This window comes from Stomoxys calcitrans, chromosome 3, assembly GCF_963082655.1.
Source record: "Stomoxys calcitrans chromosome 3, idStoCalc2.1, whole genome shotgun sequence".
Taxonomy (NCBI): Eukaryota; Metazoa; Arthropoda; class Insecta; order Diptera; family Muscidae; genus Stomoxys; species Stomoxys calcitrans.
In genome coordinates, this window is record NC_081554.1 from 184,595,020 (window position 1) to 184,615,137 (window position 20,118).

The 20,118-nt window shown below is 37.7% G+C and overlaps 1 protein-coding gene across 1 annotated transcript; it reads right to left on the reverse strand.

Moving 5' to 3' along the window:
- Nucleotides 1–619: 619 nt before the first annotated feature.
- Nucleotides 620–19,244, reverse strand: LOC106084378 (protein yellow). Its single transcript, XM_013248013.2, has 3 exons — nt 18,849–19,244; nt 1,536–1,893; nt 620–1,460 (listed from the first exon to the last, which is right to left on the reverse strand). The coding sequence occupies exons 1-3, from the start codon at nt 19,064–19,066 to the stop codon at nt 783–785; spliced, it is 1,254 nt and encodes a 417-aa protein (XP_013103467.2). The 5' UTR covers nt 19,067–19,244; the 3' UTR covers nt 620–782.
- Between the last annotated feature and the right edge of the window lie 874 nt (nt 19,245–20,118).

A 20,118-nucleotide genomic window follows, 5' to 3' on the forward strand; every position in this document is an offset into this window, starting at 1 on the left:
AGCTGCCATATAAACCGATCTTGGGTCTTGATTTCTTGAGCCTCTAGAGTGCGCAATTCTTATCCAATTGGAATGAAATTTTGCACGACGTGTTTTGCTATGACTTCCAACAACTGTACTAAATTAGGTTCATATCGGTTCATAACCTGATATAGCTGTCATATAAACCGATCTGGGATCTTGACTTCTTGAGCCTGTAGAGGTCGCAATTATTATCCGATTTGCCTGAAATTTTGTACAACAGATTCTCTCATGACCATCAACATACGTGTTTATTATCGTCTGAATCGGTCTATAGCCCGGTACAGCTCCCATATAAATCAATCTCTCTATTTTACTTCTTGAGCCCCCAAAGGGCGCAATTCTTATTCGAAGTGGCTGACATTTTACACAGGTCTCCAACATATAATTTAATTGTGTTCCAAACCGGACCATATCTTGATATCGCTCTAATAGCAGAGTAAATCTTTTCTTATATCCTTTCTTGCCGGGAAAAGAACTCGACAAATGCGAGCCATGGTGGAGGGTATTTAAGATTCGGCCCAGCCGAACTTAGCACGCTTTTACTTGTTTCAATTGCGTTTTGTTTTTTTTTTTTTTTTAATTTTTAATTAATTTATTTCGTAAATATCTTCGTACAAAAAACGCTCTTAAAATCTAAAAATCTTAATTTTTTTTTTCAAAAAAAATTTTAATTGAATTTTCTTAAAAACCACATATATATAGTAAAAGAAGTGCTTCTAAACTGAGAACTTGAGACATAACTCTCATATCTCTACACTTCAATGATCACAAGGTGTGCCCTTAATCAGATCACGATTATTACCAGTCAAGATGCGATAATTCACAGCGGCGGGGTCTAATTGCCTATACAAATAGGTGGGCATTTTATCGGACAGCACATACAAATTGCCCTCGGAGTCAATCTTCATGTCATTGGGAAAGACCAGTGTATGGGAATCGGAATCAATTAGACCCTGATTGTCGGCCACATACGGCTTTTTGGTATTCCAGCAGGCAATGGCATCCTTATTGACTTGGGTATAGAATATAACATCCGTTTCCAGATCATAAACTTCGGCGGTAGATTGACCATTCATACCGCGATCACCCACATATTTAAAGTCATAATAGGCATCGGGTGAGGTGACATGAGTTTCATTTTGCAAAACCTTATTGGAGACCATAAACTCTTTGGTACTGGCCAAGGCATGGAAATAGATATCCTTGGTATGATCAGGTTTCAAGGGGCCAACAGCCATGCCAAACACACCATCGGTCCATTGGAAGTTGACGCCACCGACATTGAAATCACCATGCAAAGGATCAAAATGGAAGAAGTTATGCTTGACACGATATGAATGATTGTCGCGGAAGGAATAGACTATAACTCCATAGGCTCCCAAATCAGGAATATAGGCATAGGCATTGGCACATTCCGAGCGCTCAGAGTCAACGATCTGGAAAATAAACAAAAGAAAAAAACAAACATTTTAACCTTTTTTTCCAGGGAAAATTGTTTTGATTTCACCTACAATATTGGCCAAGAAACTATCCTCCTTCATTTGCCCTTTGGGGATGGTGAAACGTCTCACCAGTTTATCCGTCTTCAAATCGTAGATGACTATGGCATTTGGTGTAACTTGTTTGCCCTCTCCCAATATATCAGCCAATCCGGTGTCCAAGACCCAGAGGCGATCACATTTATCGGCTTGTATGCGGAATGTGGATATCACGGTGGAATTATCGTTGAGTGGACATCCTCTTTCATTTTCACATTTGTCCATGGGTACCTTGTTGGCCTCCCAACTGGGATATGGGCGTAGCTTTGGAGACTTATCGTTGGAGTTCAAATCAACATAATTTAAGCTGGCAGCAACTCCTGATTTCCATCTGAAAGAAAGAAAAACAAAATAAAACGGGTTATACAATCTGTGAAAATCAGAATTGGAAAAATATCTGGAAGGGGGAGCGGACCCTCCCCCTTATCCCAAAACGGTAGATCTTGGAGACGGATACATTGATTAAACGAGATTTGGTTTGCTCGCTTATGGTAGCGCAAAAACACGAATTTTTATTACCCCACCACCATGTAACACCTCGCAATAATGATCTGCGACTCCATCTTCTTCTTCTTATATATAAAATTCAATTTGTGTTTGTTTGTTTGTTCCGTATAGACTCGAAAACGGATGAACCGATTACCTTGAAATTTTCACAGATTGTGTAGGTTGATGTGGAAGGAAACAAAGGCTGTATAATTTTTTGATATCGGGAGGGGGGCGGACCCTCCGCCTTACCCCAAAAGTACTACCCAAAAATAAAAGTGACCCGATCGGGACACTATGGGATTCAAATGAAAGGTATTCACGAGTAGAGTACGAATTTCTTAAAAAAAATTGGGTCCAAGTACTACGGGGGCCGCCCAAGTCCCAAAACCCCTTAAAATAGGTTTATTTGACGATCATGACAATATGGGACTCAAATGAAAGGTATTCGGGAGTAGATTACGAATATGGTCAGGAAGTAGGAATAGGCTTTATAATTTATTGATAACGGAGGGGGGCGGGCCCTCCACCGTTACCCCAAATACACCACCCAAAATCAAAAGTGAACCGATAAGGACAATATGGGTATCAAATGAAAAGTATGCGGGAGTAGATAATGAATCTGGCATACAAATTCATGTTGAAGTATAGGGGGTCACCCCACCCTCACAAAAAAGCCCAAAATGGGCTCATTAGCCTATCACGGATATATGGGACTCGGTTTGTTTGTTCCGTATAGACTGAAAAACGGCAGAACCGATTTTCTCTAAATTTTCGCATATTGTGTAGGTTGGTCTGGAAGAAAACATAGGCTATATAATTTTTCGGTATCGGAAGGGGGACGGACCCTCCCCCTAATGCCAAAACACAACCCAAAATCAAAAGTAGACCGATGGGGACAATATAAGTATCAAATGAAATCTATTGGAGAGTATAATACGAATATGGTATTAAAATTTGAGTCTAAGTACCCATCGAGCCGACCCAACCCCAAAATTCCGCCAAACAGACATATTGGGCGTTCATTTCAATATGGGGCTCAAATTATTATTAGTCCCACTATGACTATATGATACTTGGATGAACCGATTTTCTTAAAATTTTCATAGATTGTGTACGTTTGTCTGAAAGGAAACATAGGCTATATAAATTTTAGATATCGGGTTGAGGCGGGCTGAATCTGTAAATATACATGGCAGTCAACTGACATAAGCGGAATTTGTGGCTGGAGCACTTGGAGCAATGTAACTTAGGCACCGGTTTAGGCAAGCTGTGGTCTTCTGTTAAGTCACTCTCGAACCCCGGTAGACGGGATGACAGGACTTCAGTCACATTTGGCGAAATAACCGTGGCTGATCCGAAGAAATGCGTCAGGTTGTTCAACCGTCAATTTATTGTGCATCCCGAGAGTGACAGGGAAAGGAGGAGAGCCATTCGCAGTATTCCTGGTCTCCGAGCCGATGAAAAGCCATCGCAATTTACCGTAGGCGAAGTTACGAATGTCATCCGTGGCACCAAATCATGCGAGGCGTTGGGCACCGACGGAATCTCTACATTGATGTTGAAGAATCTGGATTCACCTTGAGTACCTTACTACTGTCCTCAACCTGTCTTTGAACACTTTTTTAGTTCCCGATGCCTGGAAAATGGGCAGAGTGATCCCACTACTGAACCCGGGAAAGGACCCGAGTTTGGGGGAGTCGTACAGACGGATGTCCCTTCTCTCACCAGTAGCAAAGACGCTTGAGGCATTACTCCTCCTCCTAGGAGAATTTCCATTCGCCGAGCATCAACATGGATTTCGAACACTGTATAGCACAACAACAGCTTTGCATGCCATCACCGCACACATTTGCCGTGGCTTCAATCAGCCCAGGCCATGTGATAGGACGGTCCTCGTGGCACTAGACTTATCGAAGGCATTCGACCAAATTATTTGAGGACATCGCCAACACTTCCCTCTAGCCAGGCCTGAAACGCTGGGTCACGTATTATCTATGTGGTCGTCAGTCATTTGTGGAATTTAGGGATAAGAAGTCGAAGCACCGTAGAGTAAAACAGGAAGTTCCCCAAGGTGGGGTGATATCTCTGGCACTGTTTAGCCTCCTCCTTTCCATCCCCTCCAGACGGCATAGAGATCGTATCATATGCAGACGATTGTACGATCATGGCATCAGGCCCCCCACCCATTGTTGACATCTGCGATAGGTTGAACGTCTACCTCAACGAGTTAGCCTCATATTTCGTAGCAAGAAATCTGAAGATATCTGACACCAAATCTTCAGCCACATCGTTCACTACAAATACGCGTGAGGTGAATACTGAGCTAACTGTGATGGTGGATGGAGAAATGATTCGGACCATCAAGTGTTCCAAAATACTTGGCGACAGATTTGACAGCCCTTACACATTCTCCCCACATGCGAACATTACCCTAGGGAAGAATATTACCACCAGGAACCGATCAGCGGCAAACTTCTCACACATCAATGAGTGCTTTTCGACTCATGTTTAAACTCAATGATAGGAGACCTTTTATAGCCGAGTCCGAAAGGAGTGCCGCAGGGCGACACCCCTTTAAGGGAGGGTTTTTTGCATGACCATGCATGGCATGGTACCTCGCAAATGTCGCCAGCATTAAGAGGGGACAGCCAGCGCTTTAAATTTTGTCCAATGTTCTCGCCAGGATTCGAACGCAGGCGTTCAGCGTCATAGGCGGACATAGGCTACAGTGGCACGAATTTGATTTTTTGTAGCAAGAAATCTGAAGATATCTGCCACCAAATCTTCAGCCTTGAAGATATCTTGAAGATATCTGCCACCAAATCTTCATGTCCCGATTGTAACCAGGGACCACACAATACAAGTCACCTGTTTAACTGCTTAGCCAGACCCACTCGACTCAGACCCAGATCCCTTTGGACGCACCCCATCTTAGTCGCAGAGTTCCTGGGTCTTGACACTTAACAGAATCAAGCAGACGAAAGATAGAACACAAAAAATTGCTACAACAACAACAACAGACAGAGAGGCAGAAAGGCAGACATCAGAAAATTATTCTGGATTGATTCGAAGATTGATTAGTAGTGGGTGTATCTCGCTTCCTTCTGGGATTTGCAAACAAATGCAAAAGTTATAATGCCCTATACTATGGTAGTGATGTTAAGTTCATTTTTATTTCTTCAAAATCTATTTTAGAAAATTTTTGAAAAAATGCCTATGAGGAGGCACCTAATTGTGGCTTATTTTGTGTTAACTTGCATGAGAATTCCATATAATTTTTTTTTCATTTTGAAGCTCATTCATATATGGAGTCGTTGCTGATGCTGCAGAAGTTCATGTTGATGTTAAAGAATGGTTGGCATACTCTTATGGGGGAGAAGTGAGTTCAGGTTTCTTGTTGTTGATGGTGATGGCAACGTTGTTAACCAGGCCATTGAGTTCTGCATTGCGTTTCTAACGACCCTAACGTTGTAGGAGATGTGTAAAATGTGTGTTAAGAGTTACAAGCCGCAATTGCTTAAATTTAATGTTTTTACTGCGACTTGCTGTGTGCTGTTTTTTGTTTTTTTTTTTTTGTTTCATTGTGGTTTTAATTGTTTATTTAAACAATTTTCGAGGTTTTCACATTTTTAAAATTTGTTGGTGATTTTTTTTGTGTTTTGCTTGTGGCTCTTTGGCAGTTGTTGTAATTATTGTATAACCAAAATGACAATACCTGACCATTATGGATGATGATTTCTCGATGGAATTCATTGCCGCAGCTTAAGTTGCGGTTTATTGCACAATTTTTGATTTTGTTGTTGTTGCCCTGTATAGACTTTTTCATGGCCTAAAGGTTAATTATGGCTTATTTTTTTTTTGTGCGCAAAACTTTTTGTGTTTTAGGAGTTTTAGTTTTTTGGTGGCAGAACTCTTGCTAAGCGCTAATAGAAACATTTTCCAAGTCTACAATGTGAATGGAAATTTGTTTTTTAGATTTCCCCATTTTTTTCTAGATAAAGGTGGTAATTTATGTAATTTTTTCTAAGGCCAACTTTTTGAATTATCAGAGATTATTCCATAGAATGATTGCCATTCATACACTCGAGAAAAATTGTCAGTAGGCACAAGTTAAGAAGATCAAATGTGTATAATGTTCTGCTTGATTTAGAGGTTTTGTTTTCTAGCGCTGAACTTGTTGCTCTAGATCTCGAAGATCTAACCTGACAGGTGTGTATGGCTTTGACTTTTCCACTCGAATCAAGAAAAGCCGAATTTAATTGTCCGAAAATTTAAAACAAGTAAGAAGGCATTAAGTTTGGCCGGGTCGAACTTTGGATGCCCACCAGCTCGGTTATATATGTAAACCCCCTTTGGTCGAAATTCGGTGAAAATTGGATAACTTATGCATCCAAATTCGGCAAGGACATTGAGTGGTCTAACAAATATAAATCACTGTTGAATTTTGTATTTCAAATTTCAACAAAATCCGTTAAGAAATAAAGTTGTATGGGCTTCAGACCCTTTATCGGCAGATCGGTCTATATGGCAGCTATATCTAAATATAGTCCGATCTGAACCATATTTGGGTCCTATAGTGGGAGGCCTAAAACTGCTCACTCTTTCAAATTTCAGCGAAATCGGGTAATAAATAAAGCTTTAATGGGTGTCAGTCCCTTTATCGGGAGATCGGTCTATATGGCAGCTATATCTAAATAAAGTTCGATTTGATCCATATTAAAGTCAGATCTTATGAGGCTTAAAATAACCCACTGTTTCAAATTTCAGCGAAATCGGTTAAAAAATAAAGCTGTTATGGGCTTCAGACCCTTTATCGGCAGATCGGTCAATATAACAGCTATATCTAAATATAATCCAATCTGAACCATATTTGGGTTCTATATGGGGAGGCATAAAACTTCTCACTGTTTAAAATTTCAGCGAAATCGGTTAAAAAATAAAGCTGTTATGGGCTTCAGACCCTTTATCGACAGATCGGTCTATATGGTAGCTATATCTAAATATAGACCGATCTGGACCATATTTGGATCAGATGTCGGGAAGCCTTGAACTACTCACTGTTTCAAATTTCAACAAAATCGGTTAAGAAATAAAGCATTTATGGGCACTGGACCCTTTATCGGCAGATCGGTCTATATAGCAGCGACATCGGTTAAAAAATAAAGCTTTTATGGGCTTCAGACCCTTTATAGGGAGATCGGTCTATATGGCAGCTACATATGAATATAGTCCCATCTGAACCATATTTGGGTCAGATGTCGTCAGTCAGATGACCCTTTCCCTTACCCTAATTTTAAGAAACGCCAGATCTCGGTGATTGTTGGCGCGATTTACCTAGGGGGGCCGCCCCACCCCCAAAAACCTACCAAATATGCATTAAGACCAATCACGGCAATATGGGACTCAAATGAAAGGTATTTAGGATAAAACAAGTAAGAACGTGCTTAGTTCGGCCGGGCCGGATCTTATATACCCTCCACCATGGATCGCATGGATCGAGTTCTACGCGCCGTATCTCTTTTTAGGCAAACAAAGAACATTGAATAAGAACTGTTATGCTATCAAGCTATTGATCGATTCATACCATATTGAACACGTATATTGAAGGTCATGAGAGAAGCCGTTGTACAAAGCCGTTCTGCCAAATCGGATAAGAATTGCGCCCTCTAGAGGCTCAAGAAGTCAAGCTCCCACATCGGTTTATATGGCAGCTATTTCAGGTTATGCACCGATTTGCGCTATATTTGACATAGTTATCGGAAGTCATAACAAAACACCTCATGCAAAATTTCAGCCAAATCGGATGAGAATTGTGCCCTCCAACGGAGTAAGAAGTCAAGATCCAAGATCGGTTTATATGGCAGCTATATCAGGTTATGAACCTATTTGAACCATACTTGGCACAGTTGTTGGAAGTCAAAGCGAAACACGTCGTGCAAATTTTCATTCCAATCGGATAAGAATTGCGTCCGCTATAGGCTCAAGAAGTCAAGACTCAAGTTCGGTTTATATGGCAGCTATATCAAAACATGGACCGATTTGGCCCATTTACAATCCCAACCGACCTGCACTAATAAAAAGTTTTTGTGCAAAATTTCAAGCGGCTAGGTTTACTCCTTCAAAGGTGAGAAAGTTAGCTTTCGACAGACAGACGGACGGACGGACAGACGGACGGACATGGCTAGATCGACTTAAAATGATATGACGATCAATAACATATATACTTTATGGGGTCTCAGACGAATATTTCGAGGTATTACAAACAGAATGATGAAATCAGTATACCCCCATCCTATAGTGGAGGGTATAAAAACCTTTCTGATGTCAAATTGTCGGACAATCCAAATGTCGGACAATCCAATTGTCGGACAATACAATTGTCGGACAATCCAATTGTCGGACAATCCAATTGTTGGACAATCCAATTGTCGGACAATCCAATTGTCGGACCCTGATATCCAATTGTCGGACCCCACCCCCCAAAACACCCCTAAATCGGACATATTTACCGACCATGGCAATATGGGACTCAAATGAAAGGCATTTGCGAGTAGAATACAAATCTGATATCGAAATGTTAGACCAAGTTCCTGGGGGTCCAACCCTCCCTAAAAAAACACCCCCAAACAGAAGTTATTTCCTGACCATAGCAATATGGGGCTTATATAAAATGTATTTGAGTGTAGAATACGAATCTGATATCCAAATGTGGGGGCCAATTTTTGGGTGGGCCGCCCCTCCCAAAAACACCCCCCAAAAAGGACTAATTTACGACCATAGCAATATGGGGCTCAAATGAAAGGTCTTTGAGAGTGAAAAACGAATTTGATATCAACATTCGGAAAAAAGTGTCTGTGGGGCCACCCCACCCCCATAACGCCACCCATATAGGAAGTATTTGTTGACCATTGCAATATGGGGCTCAAATAAAAGGTATTTTAGAGTAGAACATGCATCTGATATGTATTTCCAGTCACTGAGTGGCCACCTCATCCCCCGAAACACCCCTCAAACTGGACATATTTACCGACTATGGGAATATGGGGCTAAAATGAAAGGTATTTGGGAGTAGATCACTTATCTGATAGCAATATTCGAGACCAACTGTCTAGGGGAAGTCCCACCCCCCTATAAACTCTCCAAATAGGACGCATTTGCTCACCATGACAATTTGGGTCTTAAAGGGAGCGGATCTTGATATTGATAGTTTTCAGGGCCCATACCCCAAACCGGACATATTTGCGGACTTTTGCAATAAGGGGTTTAAATGAAGTTATTTGAGATTAGAAAACCAATTTGATATCCAATTTTGAGGCCAATGGCGATATGGGGTTCAAATGAATGATATTTGAGAGTAAAGCACAATGCTGATATATGTTAAGGGCCCAGTGTTTGGTGGACCACCTCACTCCCCAGAACACCCCTTAATGGGGCATATTTACCGATCACGTCAATGTGGGGCTCAAATGAAAGGTATAGGGAAGAAGGATACGAAATTGATACCCACTTTACCAATTTTCTCCAAAACACCCCACAAACAGCAATTATTTACTGACCATCGCAATATGGGGCTAAAATAAAGGTATTTGGGATTAGAATATGATGCAAATGATATTAGAAACCATACTAAAACATAAGAATCATGAAAAGGGTGAATCTTATAGTTTGAAAAAACGATAGTGGTACAGAAGGACGGACAAGACTTAATAAAATACAGAGGGACGGACAGTTGGAGGAACGGATGGAGGGAAATAATGGAATCAATTTCATTTGATATGAAGATCATTGCTTCAATCTATAGGAAAACGTACTAAAACATACGTACCATGAATCGTATTGTACGAAAAACTGAAAAAAGGATAGTGGTATAGACAAACTGACAAGGTTATATATGGGTTGCCCAAAAAGTAATTGCGGATTTTTCATATAGTCGGCGTTGACAAATTTTTTCAACGGCTTGTGACTCTGTAATTGCATTATTTCTTCTATCAGTTATCAGCTGTTACTTTTAGCTTGCTTTAGAAAAAAAGTGTAAAAAAAGTATTTTTGATTAAAGTTCATTCTAATTTTTATTAAAAACGCATTTACTTTCTTTTAAAAAATCCGCAATTACTTTTTGGGCAACCCAATATAAAATAAGTTGGATGGACAGTTGAATAGACAAACAAATAGCTATACAGACATCTGGGCGGAAAGGAAGGAAGGAAGCGGAAGGGATCAACTTTGTTAGTTCTGAACTTCATTACTTAAAAATATTGGAAAATAAATTTATATACCACCTGACTCACCATTATCTCTTCTATATACTGTAAATGGCAAGTTTAGTCTAAAAATTACAAAAAATTTTTCTTGAGCGTCTATTTGAACGATAATTTGCAAAATTATCGCTTTTTAATGAATATGTATAGTATTCTTATCCACTTATGGTTTGCTGCAAATAAACAAAAAACGATTTCTAACATTGCTTCTGGGAATAGTGGCTATGAAGTCATCTCCCCTCCATTCCCCCATCATCAACACTTCACACAATGGTGACAGCCACAAACCAGAACTAATGAAGACAACTTTTGACGTCCATCATGATTAGTGTTTATTTTCGGTTTAGTTTTGTTGAAAAGCACATTAACACAACAAAATTGATTTGAAAATGGCCAAAATCATTTATAACTCATATGTCAATGTATACATAAAGGAGTGTGGGAGTTAAAATGAGGGAAAATGGACCAAAAAAGATAGAGATGGAAATTTTGTTCAAATTTTTCATATTTAGCAAATTAAGTTATAATTTCCAATATATGGGAAATTTAATGAAATTTTCTAATTTGCACGAAATTTTAGGAAAATTTCCATTTTAGGGAGAATTTTGTAAAAATTTCTAATTTATGGTAAATATGGTGAAAATTGACACTGAAAGCCTGGGTTCGTATCCTGGCGAGACCATCAGAAAAAAATTTTCAGCGATGGTTTTCCGCTCCTAATGCTGGCAACTTTTGTGAGGTACAATGCCATGTAAAACTTACCTCCAAAGAGGTGTCGCACTGCGGCACGCCATTCGGACTCGGCTATAAAAAGGAGCCCCCTTATCATTGAGTTTAAAACTTGAATCGGACTGCACTCATTGATATGTGAGAAGTTTGCCCCTGTTCCTTAGTGGATTAATGTGGATGTTAATGGGCAAAATTTGCATTTGCAAAGTCATCATTTTCATACTATGGGAAATTTCTTTGATATTTGTAAATTATAAAACACCAGCCGAACCGGGCCCGCTCCACTGCGCCTTTTTTTGCGTTGTATGGAAAAAAGTTATCTTTTGAATAATTATTTTCGACAATTAAAGAGTTTTTAGTGAAATACAATGCTGCGAAAATGTTGCCTAATCGCATGAAAATTGCGCCCTCTATAGGCGCAATGTATCTTAAAGGATACATTCAGTGTCGAATTGCTTATTTTTGTATAGTTTTCCAAAAAATGTAACTTTTGCGATAGTATCCATCGATAGTGCCATCGATATTTTACCAGCTCTGCCATGGTCAGTAAATAAGTCCTGTTTGGGGGGTGTTTTGGGCAAGTGGTGGACCCTAAGAAACTTGGTTCTGAAAATTGTTATCGATTTCGTGCTCTTCTCCTTAATACCTTTCATTTGAGCCCCATATTGCCATTGTCGGAAAATATGTAAGATTTAGAGGTGTTTTGGTGCAGTGGGGTGGTCCCCCAAACACTTAGTCCTGAAAAAATATTAGCATCGTTTTCTTCTATCAAATATCATTGGTTTGAACCCGATATTGCCATTGCTTTAGGGTGGGTATATGGGATGAGGTATCCCCCAAACACTTGGCCCCAAAGAAGGAAATCAAATTCGTTTGCTAATCTCAAATACCTTTCATTAAGCCGCCTATTGCAATCATCAGCAACTATGGCCTGTTTGGGGGTGGGCCCTTTAAACTATTAACATCGTGCTCCACTCCCTTTGAGCCCCAAATTGTCATTGTGATTGGGGTTGCTATGGAGGTGGAACGTTCTGTAGATAGTTAGTCCCAAATGCTGGTATCATATTCGTACTCTTTTCCCAAATACCTTTGTGCGCCTATTTCCGTAGTCGGCAAACATGTTCGGCTTGGAGGTGGGTGTTTTGGGGGTTGGGAAGGCCACTCGGTGACTTGGCCATCAATATATTGGGTTGCCCAAAAAGTAATTGCGGATTTTTCATATAGTCGGCGTTGACAAATTTTTTCACAGCTTGTGACTCTGTAATTGCATTCTTTCTTCTGTCAGTTATCAGCTGTTACTTTTAGCTTGCTTTAGAAAAAATGTGTAAAAAAAGTATATTTGATTAAAGTTCATTCTAAGTTTTATTAAAAATGCATTTACTTTCTTTTAAAAAATCCGCAATTACTTTTTGGGCAACCCTCTGCTCTAAAATAACGTTTTTTACCCCATATTGCTATGATCAGCAAATTTGTCCTCTTGGGCCGTAGTCGGTTTGGGGTTTGTGGAGACCATTCGGTATCTTGGCCCTGAAAATATGTGTCACATTCGAATTTTACTCTAAAATACATCTTAAAATACATATTGCTATGCCCGGTAAATTTGTCCTCTTGGGCGGTGCTTTGGAGAAGGGGCAGCCCTATAGACAATTTTTCTTGAATATTGATATCAGATTCGCGCTTTACTCCCAAAGACCTTTCATTTGAGACCCATATTGCTATGGTCGTAAGTTTGTCCTTTTTTGGGGTAGGGGCTCCCACCCAAACATTTGGTTCAGAAATATTCAACTCTCAACTACCTATTATTTGCCACGGTCAGTAAATAATACCTATTTGGGGGCGTTTTGGGGAAGGGGAGGACCCCTAGAAACATGGTCCCGAAAGTGGATATAAATTTCGGGTTCTACTCCCACATACCTTTTATTTAAGCCCCATATTGCCATGATCGGTTAATATGTCCGATTTAGGGGGGTTTGGGGGGTGGGACGGCCACCAAAACACTTGACTCCATATTTGAATATCAGATTCGTTTTCCAGTCTCAAATACCTTTCATTTGAGTCCCATATTGTCGTGATTGGTCTATAAATATATTTGGTGGGTTATGGGGGTGGGGAGGCCCCTCTAGGTACCCCATCCAAAATTTGGATAATAAATTTTTGGTTTTAGATTACTAAAATAAAGCACACAAATTTCGCTTAAATCGCAACACCCATCTCCGAGATCTGGCGTTACTGAAAATTATGTTAAGGGGGAGGGTCCGCCCCCCTTTCAGATATCAATCTCAGAAAATTTCAAAAATCATAAAAATCGGATCATATAGACCGATCTGCCGATTTAAGATCTTAAAACCCATAAGAGACGTTTTTGTTATCCTATTTTGTTGAAATTTTAAACAATGATGTATGCTGGACCCCTTGTGTATTTCTAATGAGTATGGTCCACATTGGACAACGTTGTTGTTGTTGTAGCCACATTTTCATGGGGAGGTGGCGATCTTTAGCAAGCTCGTTCCGGTCCAAAGGACCTATCGCCTAGGGAACAATGTGGCCATTGGTTATCTAAAGGCGCCAGTAACTCGTTTTGTCATATCGACCATCATAGTGCAAGAGCCGGTGCCACCCGGCCTCTCACTGAGACTCTCCGCTCGATACCGCTGGTTGTTCACGAGTGACGTTGCAGCTACTCCGTATGGAGCATTCCGCAACCTGTGGACGCTTGCAGCTAAGATTCTCGTGGTAGCTCACAGCTAAGATTCTCGTGACGGCAATGAACACCACATAAATCGGACGCCATTGTTACAGCCTGTGTGGTGCTTACAGCTATCCTCTGGCGGGACATTGGACAATATTTTGATATAGCTACCATATACTCGTAAACAGATCTTCCCTTTAAGGTTCTTGGACCCATAAATTTAGAACAGCGAATTGTGTTAAACCCCTCGACATCCGTGTTGAGTGTGCTCCATGTTTGAACATAGCTGCCATATAGTCCAATGAAATTTTGCACAAATACTTCTAATTGTTGTAGGTCGGTTGGGATTGTAAATGGGCCATATCGGTCCATGTTTAGATATAGCTGCCATATAAACTGAATTTGGATCTTGACTTCTTGAGCCACTAGGAGGGGCAATTCTTATCCAATTTGACTGAAATTTAGCAAGAGGTGCTAAATTTCCAACAAATGGCCAATTCTGGTTCAAATCGGTCTATAACCTGGTATAGCTTTTATATAAACCGATTTGGGGTCTTGACTTCTTGAGCCTCTAGAGTGCGTAATTCTCATTCGATTTGGCTGAAATTTTGTATGAAGTGTTCTATTAAGACTTCCAACAACTTTGCTAAGTATGGTTCAAATCGGCCTTAAATAGGATATAGCTGTCATATATACCGACGTTGGATCTTGACTTCTTGAGCTAATAGAGGGAGAAGTTTTCATCCGATTTGGCTGAAATTTTGTATACAGTTGTTTGTTATGACTTCCTACAACTGTGCTAAGTATGGTTTAAATCGAACTATAACCTGATATAGCAGCCATATAAACCGATCTAGGATCTTGACTTCTTGAGCCACTAGAGGGCGCAATTCTTATCCAATTGGACTGAAATTTAGCATGAGATGTTTTGTTATGATTTCCAACAACTGTACTAAGTGTGGCTCAAATCAGTTCATAACCTGATATAGCCGCCATATATACCGACGTTGGATCTTGACTTCTTGAGCCGCTAGAGGGCGCAGTTTTCATCCGATTTGGCTGAAATTTTGTATAAAGTTGTTTGTTATGACTTTCAACAACTGTGCTAAGTATGGTTTAAATCGAACTATAACCTGATATAGCTGCTATATAAACCTTGAATCTTGACTTCTTGAGCCACTAGAGGGCGCAATTCTTACCCGATTTGACTGAAATTTAGCATGAGATGTTTTGTTATGATTTCCAATAACTGTACTAAGTATGGTTCAAATCGGTCCTAAACCTGATATAGCCGCCATATATACCGACGTTGGGTCTTGACTTCTTGAGCCACTAGAGGGCGCAGTTTTCATCCGATTTGGCTGAAATTTTGTATAAAGTTGTTTGTTATGACTTCCAACAACTGTGCTAAGTATGGTTTAAATCGAACTATAACCTGATATAGCTGCCATATAAACCGATCTGGGATCCTGATTTTGTAAGCCTCTAGAGGCCGCAATTCTTGTCCGATTATGTTGAAATTTTGTACAACGGCTTCTCCCATTGTCTTCAACATACATATCCAATACGGTCTTAATCGAACTTTAGCCTGATAATGCTCCCATATGAACCTATCTGCCGAATAAGCTTCTTGAGCCCCTAGAAGGCACAATTCTTATCCGAATGGACTGAAATATTACCCAATGACTACAACTGTGGTCTTCAACATTCAATTCAGTTATGGTCGGAATCGGACTATTACTTGATATATCTATAAAGCATAACAATTCGTATTCTTAATTCCCTTTTTGCCTAAAAAGAGATATCGCGCAAATAACTCGACAAATGCGATCCATGGTAGAGGGTATACAAGATTCGGCCCGGCCGAACTTAGCATGCTCTCATTTGTTTTTTATTTTATCTTAATTTATTTTATATTATTTAATTTAATTTTTTTTTAATTTTTATTTTATTTTTTTAAATTTTTTTTTAATTTTATTTGATTTTATATTATTTATTTTTTTATTTTATATTATTTTATTTTTTTTTATTTTATTTTATTTTATATTATTTTTTTTATTTTATTTTATTTTGTTTCATTTTATTTTATTTTTTTTTATTTTATTTGATTTTATATTATTTTATTTTTTTTATTTTATTTTATTTTTTTTATTTTTATTTTTTTATTTTATTTTATTTTATTTTATTTTATTTTATTTTATGTTATTTTATTTCATTTTATTTTTTTTTTATTTTATTTAATTTTATTTCATTTCATTTCATTTCATTTTATTTTATTTTATTTTATTTTATTTTATTTTATTTTATTTTATTTTATTTTATTTTATTTTATTTTATTTTATTTTATTTTATTTTATTTTATTTTATTTTATTTTATTTTATTTTATTTTATTTTATTTTATTTTATTTTATTTTATTTTATTTTATTTTATTTTATTTTATTTTATTTTATTTTATTTTATTTTATTTTATTTTATTTTATTTTATTTTATTTTATTTTATTTTATTTTATTTTATTTTATTTTATTTTATTTTATTTTATTTTATTTTATTTTATTTTATTTTATTTTATTTTATTTTATTTTATTTTATTTTATTTTATTTTATATTATTTCATTTTATTTTATTTTTTTTTTATTTTATTTTATTTTATTTTTTTTATTTTATTTTATTTTATTATATTTTATTTTATTTTATTTTATTTTATTTTATTATATTTTATTTTATTTTATTTTATTTTATTTTATTTTATTTTATTTTATTTTATTTTATTTTATTTTATTTTATTTTATTTTATTTTATTTTATTTTATTTTATTTTATTTTATTTTATTTTATTTTATTTTATTTTATTTTATTTCAAAATATCAAAATTTTTTACTTATTGGATTTTTTTAACAGGAAATTATTATTTTTTTTTGCAGTTTTGCAACAGTTAAAAAAAAAGAAATCATTTAAATTTTTTATTTTTTTTAATTGAATATTAATTTCTTTAAATGTGATATTTTGTGATTTTTATTGAAAATCAAAAATTTTTTTCTGGTTTTGTTCTTTTCTCCGAAAAATGCTTTACTATCAGCAGATGACCCTCGGGACTTAACATTAAAAATAAATGATGGTTTCACCGTTTGGTGCTTTGATTACTGTATGGTAATTCCAGTAGCAACAACAATCGTAGCAGCACAGCTGCTGTTCGGAAGCAACTATTAATTATTCATAGGAGAGAGACAAAAACGAAACAAGATTTAAACAAGTAAAAAGGCGTTAAGTTCGGCCGGGCCGAACTTTGGATACCCACCACCTCGGGTATATATGTAAACCACCTTTCATCAAAATTCGATGAAAATTTCATACCTTATGACCCATATCAGTTATATCAAAACATGTTCCGATTTGGACCAAATACTAATAAGTACAGTAGCTATATTTAAAAATTAACCGATCTGAACCATATACGACACGGATGTTGAAAAACCTAACATAAGTTACTATGTAAAATTTCAGTGAAATTGGATTATAAATGCGCTTTTTATGGGGCAAAGACTTTAAATCGAGAGATCGGTCTACATGGCAGCTATATTCAAATCTGGATCGATCTGGGCAAAATTGAAGAAGGACGTCGAAGAGCCTAACTAAACTCACTGTCTCAAATTTCAGCGACATCGGACAATAAATGCGTCTTTATGGCCCCAAAACCTAAAACCTAGATATCGGTCTATATGGCAGCTATATCTAAATTTGGACCGATCTGTGCGATATTGCAGATGTATGTCAAGGAGCTTAACTTAACTCACTGTCCCAAATTTCGGCGACATGGACAATAAATGAGCATTTTATGGGCCCAAAACCTTAAATCAAGAAATCGGTCTATATAGCAGCTATATCCAAATCTGAACCGATCTGGGCCAAATTGAAGAAAGATGTCGAGGGGCCTAACGCAACTCACTGTCCCAAATTTCAGCAAAATCGGGTAATAAATGTGGCTTTTATCGGCCTTAGACCATAAATCGGAGGATCGGTCTTTATGGCAGCTATATCCAAATCTGAACCGATCTGGGCCAAATTGACAAAGGATGTCGAAGGGCCTAACACAACTCACTGTCCCGAATTTCAGTGGAATCGGATAAAAGATGTGGCTTTTATGGCCCTTAGACCCTAAATCGGAGGGTCGGTCTATATGGCAGCTATATCCAAATCTGAACCGATCTGAGCCAAATTGACGAAGGATGTCGAAGGGCCTAACAAAACTCACTGTCCCAAATTTCAGCAAAATCGGGTAATAAATGTGGCTTTTATCGGCCTTAGACCATAAATCGGAGGATCGGTCTATATGGCAGCTATATCCAAATCTGAACCGATCTGGGCCAAATTGACAAAGGATGTCGAAGGGCCTAACGCAACTCACTGTCCCGAATTTCAGTGGAATCGGATAAAAGATGTGGATTTTATGGCCCTTAGACCCTAAATCGGAGGGTCGGTCTATATGGCAGCTATATCCAAATCTGGACCGATCTGAGCCAAATTGACGAAGGATGTCGAAGGGCCTAACAAAACTCACTGTCCCGAATTTCAGCAAAATCGGATAATAAATGTGGCTTTTAAGGGCCTAAGACCCTAAATCGGCGGATCGGTCTATATGGGGGCTATATGAAGATATAGTCCGATATAGCCCATCTTCGAACTTAACCTGCTTATGGACAAAAAAAGAATCTGTGCAAAATTTCAGCTCAATATCTCAATTTTTAAAGACTGTAGCGTGATTTCAACAGACAGACGGACAGACGGACAGACGGACGGACATGGCTAGATCGTCTTAGATTTTTACGCTGATCAAGAATATATATACTTTATAGGGTCGGAAATGGATATTTCGATGTGTTGCAAACGGAATGACAAAATGAATATACCCCCATCCTTCGGTGGTGGGTATAAAAATAGAATTATGCGAATATTCCCATATGATTACGATTGGAGGGGGAAACCAAGAATGGTATTGCATAATTATACAAACAATTTTTGCGTATGATGGCTTTATAGTTATAAAAGCTAAAAAAATCTAAATATTCTAGTCCTTTACATGAGACTTAGCTTATTGGCTTGGCTATTTGCCTTTTCAACTTACCTAGGAACTGTTATAAATAATTTATTGCTCCATTTTTCCACACCCAATGGTAAATTATTCTCAACCACATATTGACCCGATTTGAGGGCTTCATTTTCCACTTCTTTTGATGGCCAATCGAATGCCAATTGTTTCCAATGGAATTTTTCCTCCAATTTGGCTTGCGCCACCACTAAAACCACACCAAAAATGCACAACACTAGGGGCAATGATTTCATTTTGTTTTATACAGAATTTTCGACCGTCCCCTTTTATGTAAATTTGTTTTTTTTTCTTCTCTTTAGTAATTACAGGTTAATATCTATTTATTATTATAAATGATTTAACTTTTTTGATTTAACACCCACCGCCGACGACTGGTGTCACGTAACCGCACAAAAGCTTGATCGCCACTGAGCATTTGATGTCAATGATTAAAGCCTTTTAAACAACATCAAACTGTTGAACAGAGATAATAACGACAACAATTCGAACATGGCTTAAACAAGAAGAACCCAGTAGTCCAGGCCACTAGTTCCAAACCTGTTTATTCACTGGTTCCAAAGTAATCAAGACTAGTAACACTTTTGTTTACTTTCAGTATAAACAATTGGTGAATTTAACATGGGTTTGTCATTAGAGTAACCAGTTGACCCCGGAACTAGTACTTCTGCTAATTCCAACAAACTAGTTCCGTAATTGATTTCTTGTGACATTTGACAGTGTTTGAAAAAATAATTTTTATTTTTCTGCTTTTATAAGTTTTGTCAGTGGTCGACGAAGAGATTTGCACTCACCTTCCTATGTTTGGTAGTTTTTCACGCATCCTCTAGTATACCGACATCACTTTGTAAATGATGGAATAAAGCAATAAGCATAACTCTAAGTTTCTCAATCAAGTTATATTTAAATAAATATAGAAATTAAAATTAAATTATAAATTAAAAAATACGCTGTATTTTCTAAAATTAGTTTAAAGAAAAAATAAAAATATTGCCGGCCCCCGAACCTAGGTTTGCGAATATCAGTGGCATGTGAATTCTAGTTGGTGGAAATTCTTTCTCGCACGCGAGATGCACCATCATTTTTTTGTTAACCGACCCCTACCAGTAGTACCTGTAACTAGTTCGGTAAATAGTATTCGAGAGCCCAATGCATAAATAACTACATTTCTCAGAATTTTGCAGAAAATGGAACTGCAACGACAAATTTGCCTTTAAAAGTTAGCTACTGAACTAGACGATGGTACCAACTGGTTACTGGCTGAACAACTGGGAAGTAACAGATGGTC